This window comes from Podarcis raffonei, chromosome 16, assembly GCF_027172205.1.
Source record: "Podarcis raffonei isolate rPodRaf1 chromosome 16, rPodRaf1.pri, whole genome shotgun sequence".
Lineage (NCBI taxonomy): Eukaryota > Metazoa > Chordata > Lepidosauria > Squamata > Lacertidae > Podarcis > Podarcis raffonei.
In genome coordinates, this window is record NC_070617.1 from 3,410,735 (window position 1) to 3,426,151 (window position 15,417).

Here is a 15,417-nt window from a genome sequence, read left to right on the forward strand (position 1 = left end):
GGAAGGGGAAATTGGGATAAATCTGCACTAAAGCACTTGACAAATTTTTAGCAGGTTTTTTTTCCCATTTGTTTATTGCAAACTGATGTGGAAATGCAGGAAACTGAAACGAGTAAGAAAAATTAAAAATTACCGATTTGTCCGTTCCCACCTCAGGCCAAGACTATTCTTTAGGACTGACTGGATGATAATGCCAGTTGTATAAAGAGGTAAAAGAACACTCTTTTTAATTTTACAAATGGGAGTTTGTAATGGGAGCACAAGTGTCAAAGGAAGCAATGAGAACATTTGTGTAGAAAAGTGATTTTAAGCATGCACACACACATAGTGCAAGCAAAAAACACAATTTTAACTATTTTTATTTTACGAATGGTCAATGAATTTACTTAAATTTTAGTCCATTCATTGTCCTCCTTTTAACCACGAGACTGACTCAGTTTTAAAAGAAAGTTTAAAACCTGTGCATTCTCCCCCAAACCTCAGGATTGGTGGCTGACGTATTTCTATTTTATTTTTAATCACAGCTCCCCCATGGCTCTCTAAAAACAAAACACACACACAGCTTAACACTTCCTTTGTTAAAAGCAGAGAGTTTTAGCGAAGGAGGCATCTTAAAAGTACAATTTGCTTTTTTTTAATAAAAAAAGAAGCAGCCACCCATTGCTTTTTTAGAAGAGAAAGGCTCCCTTTAACGATTTTTAAGACGTCCCCCTTTGTAGCGACACCACCGGCCTCAAAATCATTGCCCCGAAATTAAAAGCAGGTGTGCTCTTAACACTTGGCCTGCCTTTTCACAAAAACCAGCTGAGAACGGTTCTGGGCACGCTTCCTTAGAATTAAACTCCAATAAACCCAGTTGGGGCTTACTCCTGAGTAAACAGGCACAAGCACAGCTCTCTTTAAGCTTTAATCAATCCATTTAACCGCGCCAAGTTCTCAGGATGTCGTCGATAGATTATTAGAGGGGGCAGCGGGGATGTATTTTAAATGGAGTGGCAGTCAGTGTTGGATCGGGCCCCATCCTAATGAACAATTGGGGGGGGGGGTTGGACCATTTGGATTCTGCAAATCCAGTTCAGTTGGGCCAGGCCTGCTGTGACATGATGGAGCGCTTGAACAGATTAGCGCAAGCAAGCGTGAATGTCAAGATTCGGGGACGTTTTCCTGATGGGTCGGCCATGTTGTCGAGAGCCAAACTGCACACCGATTGGCTATTAATATCATGGTGGCCGCAGAAGCATTTCCCATTGTCCAGGGTGTTTGTGTGTGTGCAAAAAGCTCGGTTAAAAAGTCTGGGCAACCTCCTGTTCCCCCTCCACGCAGAATCGAGCAGCTGTTTGGGGTGGGGCGGTAGGGGAAAGCAAACCGTTCTATACTGCCCCCCCTGCCCTCGACCTACTGAGGGACTTCATATAAGGGGAAGTCATTGATTTTATTTTCTGCGACAGACACAGTCACAAGCTAGCAAGCGGTGTGCTCCCCCAGAATCCCCTCTGTTCCGTTCCCCAGGGTGTTTTGTTCTGCAAAGCAAAACATTGATTTTTCCCCCCGTTTTGATTGGCCCAAAATTGCCCCTTCTTGGTTTTAACCCTGTGCCCAAAATGTGCATGTTTTTGTTTGGAAGAAGGGGGGAGAAGAGAGAGAGAGATTAAATTTCTGGATTTTCCCACCTCCAGTTTGACCCAATTGTTGTTGGGATGCACAAACAGAACAGTGCCTCTCCTGAAGTTGCTGGACTCTAATTTCCACCCAGGGCAAATGAGACTTGGAGTTAATGGATGCAGGAGAAATTTGGTTCAGATTTTAAAGCAAATCTCCCTAAATCACACTGAGGTGTGTATTGAAACATAGCGATCCTTTGATGGTCACACCTCTCTGAATTTTGCAATGTGGTTCTGCAACCAAATGATGTCTAGGAGAACGCATACGTTGTGGAGGAAAGAGTGTTTAAAAACGCATATATATTTGTGAAAAGAGCATGCAGAAAAATGCATCAGCCTGGGGGGAAATCGCTTGCAAAAGCATCCGTATTTGGCAAAAATGGCATACAAAAACAGGCTCGTTAGGAGAAATGAAAACACCGCTGAATTTTCGTAAGGACCTTTTTAAAGAAATCTGCAAAAAGTTGCAGAAATGGAGAACTGAACTTTAAAAGGGACAAAGGACAATTGAATAGAAACTGAAATTAACAGACTCGGGATTCGCTGCTTGTAGTCCAACAAAAGGGGAGGGGGCACAGAGTTTTCCATCTCTGTTGTAAATCTCTCTCAAGAATATTTTATAACCCCTCCCCCCCAAAGAAAGTGCATGGTTCTGACATTTAGAGGACTGGACACACTGTTCCATCTGCTTGGAGAAAGTTTAAGTAAGTGATACAAACCACATTCAATAGGGAAATCATAAAAATAAAAAATAGGAAGACTAATCTGAGCTGGATAGGCAGGTGGCTGATCACTTGGCAGCCGCAAAGGGGATTGTTGGCTATTTTTAAATTTCTAACAGAATCAGCATGATGGGCATGGGGAGAGAAATTCAACTCTGTTCTCATTTAAAGCCAATTCTATCAAAGCTGTACTTTTGCAAACAATGCACAAACCAGAACATAGCCATCTGTCAAAATTTAAGGTAAAGGACTCCTGACTATTAGGTCCAGTCATGGCCGACTCTGAGGTTGCGGCGTTCATCTCGCCTTATTGGCCGAGGGAGCCAGCGTACAGCTTCCGGGTTGTGTGGCCAGCATGACTAAGCCGCTTCTGGCGAACCAGAGCAGCGCACGGAAACACTGTTTACCTTCCCGCCGGAGCGGTACCTATTTATCTACTTGCACTTTGATGTGCTTTTGAACTGCTAGGTTGGCAGGAGCAGGGACCGAGCAATGGGAGCTCACCCCGTCGCGGGATTCGAACCGCCGACCTTCTGATCAGCAAGTCCTAGGCTCTGCGGTTTAACCCGCAAGTATTCACAAGTATCCAAATTCTCCAGCAGTGCTCTCCAAACAAAAATGCATCTATCAGGGCAAAGTGGGCATACAAATGAGGGTATTAGTGAAAAGAACATGGATATATTCATTATATTGGGGGAAGATGGAAAAATGCGTGCATTAGTCAAAACTTCACACGAAGACGTGTTCGTTAGAAGGAATTCGCACACAAATGCTGGTGAATTCTCACGAGGATTAAAAATAAATAAATCCTCAAATTGCTGCAAAATGTGGAGAAACTGAATTTAATATTGGGGGGAAATGAGAAAGTGGGAGAACCAAAACGGACAATCTTCATGCGGCCTCACACAAATTGCTGCATTAGCAGATGGGGTCCAAGTGTGTGGCTGCCTTGCTGCAAGATTCAGGCCCCATCCTCATGATCCGTTTAGAGCAGAATCACGCCACTTTTGCAGTCATGGCTTCCCTCCCTCAAAGAAACCTGGGAACTGTAGTTTAAGGGTGCCAAGAGTTGTGAAACCACCCTATCCTCCTCACAGAGTTGTTTAAAGATCAACCCCTCTTCCCAGGGAACTCTGGGAACTGTAGCTCTGTGTGAGGGGAAAATAGGTCTCCTAACAGCTCTCCACACCCTGAGCAAACTACAGTTCCCAAGATTCTTTGGGGGGAGCTGTGACTGCTTTAAGTGGGATGACGCTGCTTTAAGTTTAAAGTGCAGATGGCACCTTGTTCAAGAAGGATGCAGCGTTTAGATGCGGTGCCAAATGGAGTCTCACCATCCAGACACAGGCATCACCTCCAAAAAAACAGAGGCCAAATAATCAGAGATCCGAGTCTCCAGCATGCCTGGCCTGTCAAGTTTCCAGACAACCCTGCTTGTCTGTTTCCCACACGGACATCGGGCGCAAGCCCTGCTCCAGATTCACCTGGCGGCGCAAGCTTATGTGGAGTTGCCATTGAGAGGTTCCTCTGCTCCTGCTTCCCCCTAACCCAGCGCTTCTCGACCTGTGGGTCCCCAGATGTTGTTGAACTACAACTCCCATCACCCCTAGCTAGCAAGGCCAGAGCTCAGGGGTGATGGGAGTTGTAGTCCGACAACATCTGGGGACCCACAAGTTGAGAACCGCTGCGGCTTAACCTGTGCACTTGCTTCTGCGACCCTGGATATTTTCTGTCTAGCCCATCCATTGGCAGACGGTTTAAAAAAAGGCAAACATTTCACTCACTACTACTCAGGGGAGACGTTTTCCTCCCTCTCTCGTAACTCTGGGAACCGGGGGGACAGCCAATGAAGCTGAACAGGACAGAGGAAAGAAATAAATTGTTCATGCAATGTGTCGTTGAACTGTGGAAATCACTTAAAAGAGGACTGGGCACGTTCACGGATGAGTAATGTGGATTATTGGGGACACGGGTGGCGCTGTGGCTTAAACCACAGAGCCTAGGACTTGCCGATCAGAAGGTCGGCGGTTCGAATCCCCGTGACGGGGTGAGCTCCCATTGCTCAGTCCCTGCTCCTGCCAACCTAGCAGTTTGAAAGCACATCAGAGTGCAAGTAGATAAATAAGTACCGCTCCAACGGGAAGGTAAACGGCATTTCCATGCGCTGCTCTGGTTTGCCAGAAGCGGCTTAGTCCTGCTGGCAACATGACCCGGAAGCTGTACGCCGGCTCCCTCGGCCAATAAAGCGAGATGAGCGCCACAACCCCAGAGTCGGCCACGACTGGACCTAATGGTCAGGGGTCCCTTTACCTTAATGTGGATTATAACTAGCTATGATGGTTCTGCTCTGACTCCATAGTTGCTTCTGAATGCCAGTAGCTGTAAACCACAGGAAGGGAGAATATCTCTTGTGTTCGGGCCCTGTTTGTGGGGTTCCCCTTTGGGGCACCTGCTTGGCCACCGCAAGAACAGGACGCTGGACTCGACGGGCCACGGGCTTGCTCTATTATGTTCTGTATAAACCTTTTCCTCCCTCAGTGGCTTTGCTAGGTAAAGGTAAAGGGACCCCTGACCATCAGGTCCAGTCGTGGCTGACTCTGGGGTTGCGGCGCTCATCTCGCTTTACTGGCCAAGGGAGCCGGCGTACAGCTTCTGGGTCATGTGGCCAGCATGACTAAGCCGCTTTTGGCAAACCAGAGCAGCGCATGGAAACGCCGTTCACCTTTCCACCAGAGCGGTACCTATTTATCTACTTGCACTGGTGTGCTTTCGAACTGCTAGGTTGGCAGGAGCAGGGACCAAGCAACGGGAGCTCACCCCGTCGCGGGGATTCGAACCGCCGACCTTCTGATCGGCAAGTCCTAGGCTCTGTGGTTTAACCCACAGTGTAGTCCAACAACATCTGGGGACCCACAGGTTGAGAACCGCTGCGGCTTAACCTGTGCGCTTGCTTCTGCGACCCTGGATATTTTCTGTCTAGCCCTTCCGATCGGCAAGTCCTAGGCTCTGTGGTTTAACCCACAGTGCCACCCGCGTCCCCAGTGGCTTTGCTAGCTCTCCCCTAAAATAATAGGCAGTCGCCCCCACTCCGTGTTTCCCAAAGGGTGAGGGGATGGGGTCCCCGTCTCGTTTTTCCTCGGCGCAGGCATGCCGCCGTTCCCTCCCAGCAAGGGTTAATGCAAAACTGCCTGGTCTTTGCAGCTGGCGTAGCTTGGATCTGATCAATATTTTCTATCAGCGTGCAGGCAGTGCAGAGGCAGGGGGCGGAGGTGGGGGGGAGCTGAGCTGAGCCCACTCAGGGAAGATGTGGAGAGGGAAGGAGGAAGACGGGAGAGTGAAGGGAGCTTGTCACGTTTCAGGGCCGCAAGGCAGATACGCCATACAGATTAGGGCTTCTTCAAAAAATGAAATAAAATGAAAAGCCTCGCCGCTTCGTGCCAAAAGACATTTATTATTATTATTATTATTATTATTATTATTATTATTATTAAATTTCATTTCTTCCCTTCTCTCTCTGGTACCTCTGATCTGGGACTGTCCAATCTCTGCTGTTTTGTTTTCTTTTATAATTGATCTGATTTGAAATATTTGCATGCTGACTGTAAGGGGTAGGAGAGGGTCTTGTGGGACGGCATACGATTCGGATATAATACGGAGGTGTGAACTTGTGACTGGGTTGTTGCCAGTGCTATTCAGAAGAGATCCACTGAAATTCGTCCCCGTTAACTTAGTTTCGTAAATTTCGGTGGGTCTGCTCTAAGCAGAACTTAATTTGATATCTGTTATCCACGTTTTATAATCCCCCTTTACCTAATTCCGTCCATCTACCTCTGCCCTGGGACCTGCCACAGCTGCAATTTGATTTGCATTTCTCCCATTTAAAATCTTTTTTGGACACTTTTACAAGGAGGTGGGCGAGGCAGCGAGGGGGATCCCAATTGCGTTGTACACTTAACATATAATAAAATGTTTAGAAAGCAGGAAAAAGTAAACCACAAACATCCCCCCCCAAAAAAACCAGCGCAAGACCACAACAAAGGCCATCAGGCAGACAAGCAAAGCTGTTAATGAATTAAGACTATTTTTAAAAAAAGTTAATTGTATGGTGTTTTTTGCTCCCATTGCTAGTGAGTTTTCTTTTTATTTGGTTCATTATTTGGAGCACAATTAAAAAATTAAAAAATAAAAGACCCAAAGCAGCTTTAAAAAAAAATGAGAGGGAAAATGTAACATGGTATAAAAAAAAAAATAGACATAATTAAGGACGACAGCAAAGGAAGATAAGGAGGTGCTATATACCAGGTCAGATCCTTGGTCCATCTAGTTCAGTATTGTCAACACTGGCAGGCAGCACAAAGTGGCTGCTAGACTGAGCAACGGCCCTCCCTTGAAAAGCAAAGCAAGTTTCTAGTCCTCAAGTGCTGCCTCAAACAGGAACATAGAAAGCTTGCTGCTTTATGCCACTTTAGACCCCTGGTCGAGCTAGCTCAGTACTGTTTATATATATACGATATCTTTATTGTCATTGTCCCATGCAGAACAATGAAATTGAAAAACTACATAAAACATTCAAAAACCCCTAAAAACTCTGAAACCCCATTTTAAAATACACTATACTATAGAGAGACCCCTTATGCTGCGTTTAGAACCAGAATTGCATTTGTGTAGAAACTGTTTCTTAGGCGGCTAGTCCTAGTCTTTATAACTCTGTACCTTCTTCCAGAAGGCAGAAGCTGAAAGAGATCATTTCCGGGGTGCGCACTATCCTGCGCTATCTCTGCATCTTTCTTATGGCACCTGACAGCATAGATTTGATCTAAGGTGGGAAGAGTGCACCCAATTATTCTCTCCGCAGGCTTTACAACCCTGGACAGCATTGTAGATGGGCTCTCTGGGGTTTCAGGCTGCTCCTGACACCAAGGAACAGGTTTTCATCAATGTTTGGATACAACTGGACGCCATTTTGAATCAAGATGGCAGACAGAAACTTTCCAAGCTGCCCTGATTCTTACCACCGACAGCAAAACTGCCCTGGTCTTGTTGGTTTCTTGGGATTCCCAAGCAATGCCAGGCACTTTCCCTTAGTAAAGACATACAGGATACAATTGGATATAGAAAAACAGATTAACGGTGTGCTAGACGCTGTACAAAAATCTACCTTCCGGCCTTTGGGCGAGCCACCAAGTGAAATGGTTTTGCTTTCCTTGTGCGGCCCTTTTAGATGTAAACATTGACACTGGGATAAAGTTGGGACAGAAATCTGTGCTATCCGACACACACATTTCCTACCCACCCAAAAGCCCTCCTGCCGAAGCCATCGCCCTCAAGCCATCCTGAAAAGTTCTCCTGCAGATTGTTAATTAAAATAAAAGACTCATTTAGAAATAAGAAAACCTGCAAGGTTTTAATACAGGGCCGTAAAATCTCAGCCCATTAAATGTTAATGGAGACCCTTTGCCAGGTTGCTTAATAATGTCTTAGCTTTGCAAAATTACATCTTGTTTTAATATTATGATGGACCTGGGTGGCTGCTAGCACTGCCGTCTCATTCCCTTCCCTATCCTCTTTTCCTTTTCGTGTGTGCATCACCTCCATTTTCTGTCCATTTCTGGCAGCTGTCAAAAGATGCCACGGGGGGGGGGGGGGGGAATGCAGGCGAGGGATTGCCAACTGATCAGGAGAATAAGGATCTGGACGCGCTTGTACTTTTCACAGAATTTGGCAGGACGAAACTTTTCACGGCAGAGAGATAAGTTGGCAGTGCTCTGTTGACAAGGGGCAAGGAGGCGGCTTGCCCCCCTCCCCATTTACTTTGTAGAGTGGCCCCCCCCCCAGCAATTTTTTTTTTTTACATAGTTGCATTCCAGGAGAGCATAGTCTGCAACAATCTGGAAGTTGTTGGTGTATGGGCTTTATGGATGTTAACTAACTCTCCAAGGGGCTGGTAAATAATTGGCAACCGTATTTGCGCAAAGCTACAGGTTAAAGGAATGAGGATGGCGCTGTGGTCTAAACCACAGAGCCTAGGGCTTGCCGATCAGAAGGTCGGTGGTTCGAATCCCCGCCTTGGGGTGAGCTCCCGTTGCTCAGTCCCTGCTCCTGCCAACCTAGCAGTTTGAAAGCACATCAAAGTGCAAGTAGGTAAATAGGTACCGCTCCAGCGGGAAGGGAAACGGCATTTCCATGCGCTGCTCTGGTTTGCCAGAAGTGGCTTAGTCCTGCTGGCCACATGACCCGGAAGCTGTACGCCGGCTCCCTCGGCCAGTAAAGTGAGATGAGCGCCGCAACCCCAGAGTCGGCCGCGACTGGACCTAATGGTCAGGGGTCCCTTTACCTTTACAGGTTAAAGGAGGGTCTCATCCCATGGAATCAAGCACAACTAGGGACAGTGTTTTCTTACAAGAACACCATACATCCACCACTGTTCTTCAACATTGGGACCCCACCCCCGATGTCATTGGACTACAACTCCCATCATCCATGACCAACATGATGGGTTTTGTAGTCCAACAACGTCTGGGGACCCAGACACTGCCAGACACTTTATACCACCAACGGTGGGAATGGGGGTGAGGGGAGATGCTTAGCCCTCACCATTAGGGGGTACCACTGCTTTTTGCCCCTCAATGTCCTCAAATTCCTCCTTTCCCTCTCCAAGCTTCCCAGGTTGGCCCCCTTCCTTCCTCAGGGTAGGAATGGTGGAGAAATTCAATTCAGGTCAGAGCAAAAAGCAGATCTGCCTCATTCATGAATTTTCGTGAGGACTTAACTTTTTTTCCTCCTTCGCAAACTCGTATGGAAATGTGGAGATCTGCACTTGAATTGAGAGACTGAAATTGAAAAATCCGCGCCTCCTACCAGTGCTTTCAAAGGAGGCTTCAGTAATGGTTTTAAAGGAGGGCCGGACCAGTTCATGGAGGGAGGAAGAGCTTTTAGCCAAGATGGCTCTGCCCTGTCTCCACAGTCAGAGGCAGAAATGGTTCTGAATACCAGAACCGTAGGAGAAGAGAGAGCTCTTGCGCTTGGATCCTGTTGCTGGTTTCCCTTCGGGGTATCTGGGTGACCAGCGGGAGAACAGGATGCTGAACTAAACAGCATCCCACCCTCTTGGGCCTGATCCAGCATCCAGGCTTTTCTGACATTCTTATGGAACCTCCAGGTTCAGAGGGAGTCTACCCAGATTTCTAGGTTCTTTTCCCCCCCCAAATTTTTTTATTCATTTTATAACACAACTAAACAACACAAACAGAAAAAACAAACAATACAACAAATTCTTGTCTTATCCTTATTTTTCTAAACATTGTTAGGTGGGCTTCCCCAAGTCCCCGCTATCTGATTTTCATTTTACCTCATCTTTAGCAGTTTACATATATCATAATTTTTTAACCATTTTTAAAATCACGCTTACTTTTACCATAAAAATCTTCACATTTTATTACTTACAAATACAGTGGTACCTCGGGTTACATACGCTTCAGGTTACATACGCTTCAGGTTACAGACTCCGCTAACCCAGAAATAGTGCTTCAGGTTAAGAACTTTGCTTCAGGATGAGAACAGAAATCGCAGTGCAGTGCAGCAGCAGCAGGAGGCCCCATTAGCTAAAGTGGTGCTTCAGGTTAAAAACAGTTTCAGGTTAAGAACGGACCTCCGGAAGGAATTACCGTATTTTTTGCTCTATAAGACTCACTTTTTCCCTCCTAAAAAGTAAGGGGAAATGTGTGTGCGTCTTATGGAGCGAATGCAGGCTGCGCAGCTATCCCAGAAGCCAGAACAGCAAGAGGGATTGCTGCTTTTGCTGCGCAGCGATCCTTCTTGCTGTTCTGGCTTCTGAGATTCAGAATATTCTTTTTCTTGTTTTCCTCCTCCAAAAACTAGGTGCGTCTTGTGGTCCAGCTCAGAATAAACCACCCCTATTGCATAAATGTGTGAACCCTTTGGGTGATTTCTTTGGGGTGAGGGGCAGGAGAGAAGAGGAAGTTTCCCCACCACGCTCGACCGTTCCGGAAGCTTCCGGCACAGAATAAACCCAGGAAGTGCTACATCACCGGGAGGCACATTCAGGACAGAAACCCAGCAGGGTTTTCTTAGAGGGGGGAAGCTATACGGATGGGAGCCGAGGGTTTTTTTTGAGCGAGGGATGGAGACGGAAGACTTCAGTCACCAGAACTATTGATTTGGCATTAAATTCCCTCCTTTCTTCCCTCCTCCTCCAATCCATGCAATTAAACAGAGGCATTAAAAACAAGGGAGGCACGTTCTTTTGAGGTCATCATCCCCTTTAAAAGCAAAACTTTAAAAGCGTTGGCCCCTTTGGAAAGGCTGGTTTAAAGAGGGACGCAGTAATAAGGTGCCATACACAGAACCAAATCCGTCTAGCTCAGTTTTTAAGGGAACAGCCTGAAAAGGCATCTGTAGGCAGGATTTGGGTACGCTTCTGTTTGAAACTCCCGAGAGCCACAGCCAGGCCATGTAAACAATACGGGGCTAAATGGCTCAAAGGTCTGACTCAGTATAAGACAGCTTCCGCTATCACTATTTCTCAGCATTTTCCTCAGAACCATGAGGACTAGAGACTTGGTTTATTTTTAAGGGGACAGCTGTAGCTCAGGAACAGAGAGCCTGCTTTGCATGCAGAAGAGTTTAATCCCTGAAAAGGCATATCCAGGAAGGGGGTTTGGGGCGACTCCCAGTCTACAACGCTGCCGATCAGTGCAGACAGTATTGAGCCAGATCAGGGAGGTCCAACTTTTCATACCAATGGCGTAATCCAATAGTTTAATCTGCCAGTCCACTCTGGTAGGGACCTTGTCGTCTTTCCAACTCTGGGCATGCAATATCCTTGCAGCTGTTGTGGCATACATAAACGGTCTTTTCTGTTCCTTCGGTATCTCTGCACCTACAATTGCTAACAAAAAGGGTTATTTATACATATATATTTTTCTCAATTCATTATATATTTCCCAGAATTCCTTTATTCCTTTACAATTCCACCACATGTGGTAAAGGTAAAGGGACTCCTGACCATTAGGTCCAGTCGTGGCCGACTCTGGGGTTGCTGCGCTCATCTGGCTTAACTGGCCAAGGGAGCCGGCGTACAGCTTCCGGGTCATGTGGCCAGCAGGACTAAGCTGCTTCTAGCGAACCAGAGCAGCACACGGAAACACCGTTTACCTTCCCGCTGGAGTGGTACCTATTTATCTACTTGCACTTGACGTGCTTTTGATCTGCTAGGTTGGCAGGAGCAGGGACCGAGCAACGGGAGCTCATTATATATTTCCCAGAATTCCTTTATTTCTTTACAATTCCACCACATGGTAAAAGGTGCCACCCAAATCTTTTAAGTGCTTAGGGCCTCTGAAGGTCTTGATCTGGTCCTGCGTGAGGCTCTGGCAGGCTCCCCGAACCCCTCCACCTCCTTCCCAAAACTGGGAAAGCACTAACCAGGCTTTGGGGAGGAGCTGGGAGGACTCTAGGACCCTGCAACTCAAATACCTGGTTTGGGGGAAGGGCTGCAGGGGTGGGGGAGGCCAAAAAAGGCCTCAGGGGCCACATGGAGCTAGAGGACCCAATGAGCTGACCCTACGGTGCGTCACGAACGCCTTCTCATTTTCTCTTTTCTTCTCCGTTTTGCTGCCTCCCGCCAGCCTGCAAAAGGAAAGAGCAAGATCAAGGCAAAGCCGACCGAAACCACGTCCCTAAGCGCCACCGCCTGGTCTTCACGGACATCCAGCGCCGCACGCTCCACGCCATCTTCCACGAGAACCAGCGCCCTTCCAAAGACCTTCAGATCACCATCGCCCAGCAGCTGGGCCTGGAGCTCTCCACTGTCAGCAACTTCTTCATGAACGCCCGGAGGCGCAGCCTGGACAAGTGGATGGAGGAGGGCCGCTCCCCGTCCTCGGGGGGCCACACCACCAACCCCTCCTCGGCCGTCACCTGCACCAAAGCGTAACGGGCCTCCCTTTGGCACCTTCCGGCGTCCCCCAACCACGACCCTCCATTACACCAAAGATGGCAGGATGCCCTTTGGCCAGGAGACAAAATGGCGGAAGGGCGCTTGGCCAATGCGCTAAGTGGGAGGGGAAAAACCAGGATGGGGGCGGTGTGGGGGGTTGTAATACGACTTTACGGTTTCATTCCTCTCTGGATCTGACCTCACGGCAGAAACTAGCCGGATCCTAAACGAGAGCAAACCTTTTTGCGACCTAAAAGGAGGGTTATGGAAAAACCGGACGGCGGAGAGCGAGGAAGGTGTTTCCCAGGCAAAGGACGGCGTCTACGGTCAAGGCTATTCCAAAGACTTTCTGCGTATGTTTCCGCGCTGAGACCTTGTTCTGTGTTGTTCCTATTGAGGAGGCAGTGCCATCTGGTGGCGAGAAGGGGAAAAGAAGCGTGTTTGGCGGTGGGGTCTATGGGGGAGAAACTAGGTTATTTTCCATTTTTCTCTTTCAGTGGGAAAGCGGCAAGGCTTAAAAAGATGGGAGCATCCTTGGTTGCCAACACCCTGGGAAAGCAAGCCAGGAAACTGATCTAATATGTTGCACATCTGGAGGAGGAGTAGAAATACCACGTACCAAATCCCAGGATAACCAGGAGGGGTTGAATTGAAAGCCTCCTTCTCAATGCAAAGGGAGAGAACCAATGTTTTCGGTCGAGGGCCACATTGCCTCTGGGGTGATCTCTCGGGGGCCGCGTGCTTGCGGTGGGTGGGGCTGCTGCCACGAGTGGGTGGAGCCAGCACCCAAAATGGGCAGGGCACTTCAAGGCACAGAAAATGAGGTGCCCCCCCCCCCAGTTTTGTCAGGCTGGTGATAAAGGCCATCCATTGACCAGGGAAAACTTAGGGTTGCCATATATAATAATAATAATAAATAATAATTTATTATTTATACCCCACCCACCTGGCTGGGTTTCCCCAGCCACTCTGGGCAGCTTCCAACAAAACACTAAAATACATTAACCTATTAAACATTAAAAGCTTCCCAAAACAGGGCTGCCTGCAGATGTCTTCTAAAAGTTTGGTAGTTATTTTTCTCTTTGGCATCTGGTGGGAGGGTGTTCCACAGGGTGGGCGCCACTACCGAGAAGGCCCTCTGCCTGGTTCCCTGTAACTTGGCTTCTCGCAGCGAGGGAACTGCCAGAAGGCCCTCGGCGCTGGACCTCAGTGTCCAGAATTTCCTGGACATAGCCAGAAACAATGTCCGGATGGAAATTGCTGTAATGTCCTCTATTTTGAGATTTTGCAAATCTCAAAAAACCAAAAACCCTCAGCAACTTTTGTGTCTGGGTTTTCACTTTTTGAAATACGGCAACCCTACCCTGCCCACACCTGTGCCTTTGAAGAGCAGCTCAATCTGCCAGCAAAATACGTCAAGGTGTGGAAATTAGCATAGCTGCTACTAATGTGGGCAAACTGGGGCAGGAGGGGGTGATAAAAATGGAGAGCCATACCAATGATCCACTTTGATACAGGCCCTGCTGACGCTTTTCTGATTCAAAGTGAAATATACTCGGAGTCGAGTGTGGATTTCATGCTCTTTATTCAGCTCATAGTGGTGAGGAGGAATGAAAGTTCCCCCAAAGTATCTGCTTTATATACATTATTTACACAATGGGCTGCACGTGATTGGCTAATTCCAGAATTCTCCTGTAGGCCAATCAGGTTGTGAATTCACTTCCATCTGGAGCTGGATTGGGTGGCTCCTGCAGACCAATCATACTGCTGCAGTCTGGATCCTGTTGTTCTAGGACCAATCAGACTGCTGCATTCTGGATCCTATTGTTCTAGGACCAACCAGACTGCTGCATTCTGGATCCTATTGTTCTAGGACCAATCAGACTGCTGCATTCGGAATCCTGTTGTTCTAGGACCAATCAGACTGCTGCATTCTGGATCCTGTTGTTCTAGGACCAATCAGACTGCTGCATTTTGGATCCTATTCAACTCAGAACATAACACAAAGCATGTTCAAAGTGCTCGTTCCCAGATGGTGTGTTGAGAGAGAACAGCCTTGGAGGCGTCTGATGCCCATAGCACCCCTGGGCGAGTCAGGGGTCTGGCTTTTGCCTCTTTGGGCCAGCAGGGGGCAAGCAAATACCGGCAGTTTGTAAATTACACAGAAGGGTGCCCCCCCCTTCTTCGGATGATTTCAAAAGTAAACTCGTGGGCCGGCAAGCTGAGGACTGCCAGCGATTCTTCAGCTGTGATTGCTGCATTGCAACTTCCTGCATTCCGGCATATAAGACGACTTTTTAACCCCGGGAAATCCTCTAGAAAGTCGGGGATCGTCTTATACGCCGGGTATGGGTTCGCTGGGCAGCAGCAATGGGTGGTGGGCTCCGCTCCGCGCTGGGAGGAAGCCACCCAGCGAGGCCCGCTTAGCATCACTGGACAGCTTCCTCCCGGCGCGGAGCCCGCCGCCCACTGCCGCTGCCCAGCGAAGCTGCCGTGTATAAGACTGGGCGTGTAAGTCGACCCCCCAAATTGGCAGCTGCCAAGTTGGGGGGTCGTCTTATACGCCCAGTCGCCTAATACGCCGGAATCTACGGAAGTTGAAATGGATTATTTGTGTTTGTAGCATCAGACCCACCTCCCACCGCAAACCAGAATGTCTGGTTCTTCTCTGTTTTGACTTAGGCCTTGTTTAAAACCTTGGGGGACTTCCGTCGCTGGTCAGGTGGGCAGACCTCCAGGGCTGACCTGAAGTTTCCAGGTGTGCCTGCCCCACTGCAGGTGAGGGAACTTTTGTTCCATTATTTTATGCACAACAAGAGCTGTTCTCTCTCACAACACGCTTCGGCACAGTTTGAGAGCGGTTTCCCCAAGTTCTTCCAGAAGCTGACACCCAAGTCCCACCTGCCTTTATCTGTAAGGCGGAGTGGGAAACCTCAGGCCCTCCAGGCCCCTCTATGTGGCCCTCAGACGCCTCTCCAGGCCACCCCTGCTCTCTAGAGAGGGCTGGGAAAGGGTGTGCAGAAACTAGCCAGCTGTACAAAGCCATTTACATCCGTTGTTCCACCCACTTTTGCTC

General features: G+C 48.1%; 1 protein-coding gene across 2 annotated transcripts in view; it reads left to right on the forward strand.

Annotated features, from left to right (window-relative positions):
- LOC128403857 (hepatocyte nuclear factor 6-like) overlaps positions 1 to 14,106 on the forward strand; it is a 63,304-nt gene extending 49,198 nt beyond the window's left edge. For both annotated transcript variants that reach the window (XM_053368964.1, XM_053368965.1), the window contains exon 4: positions 12,031 to 14,106. In XM_053368964.1, coding sequence (XP_053224939.1) covers positions 12,031 to 12,338 — 308 coding nt within the window. In that variant the 3' untranslated portion in view covers positions 12,339 to 14,106. The remainder of the gene's footprint in view (positions 1 to 12,030) is intronic.
- Positions 14,107 to 15,417: the final 1,311 nt, after the last annotated feature.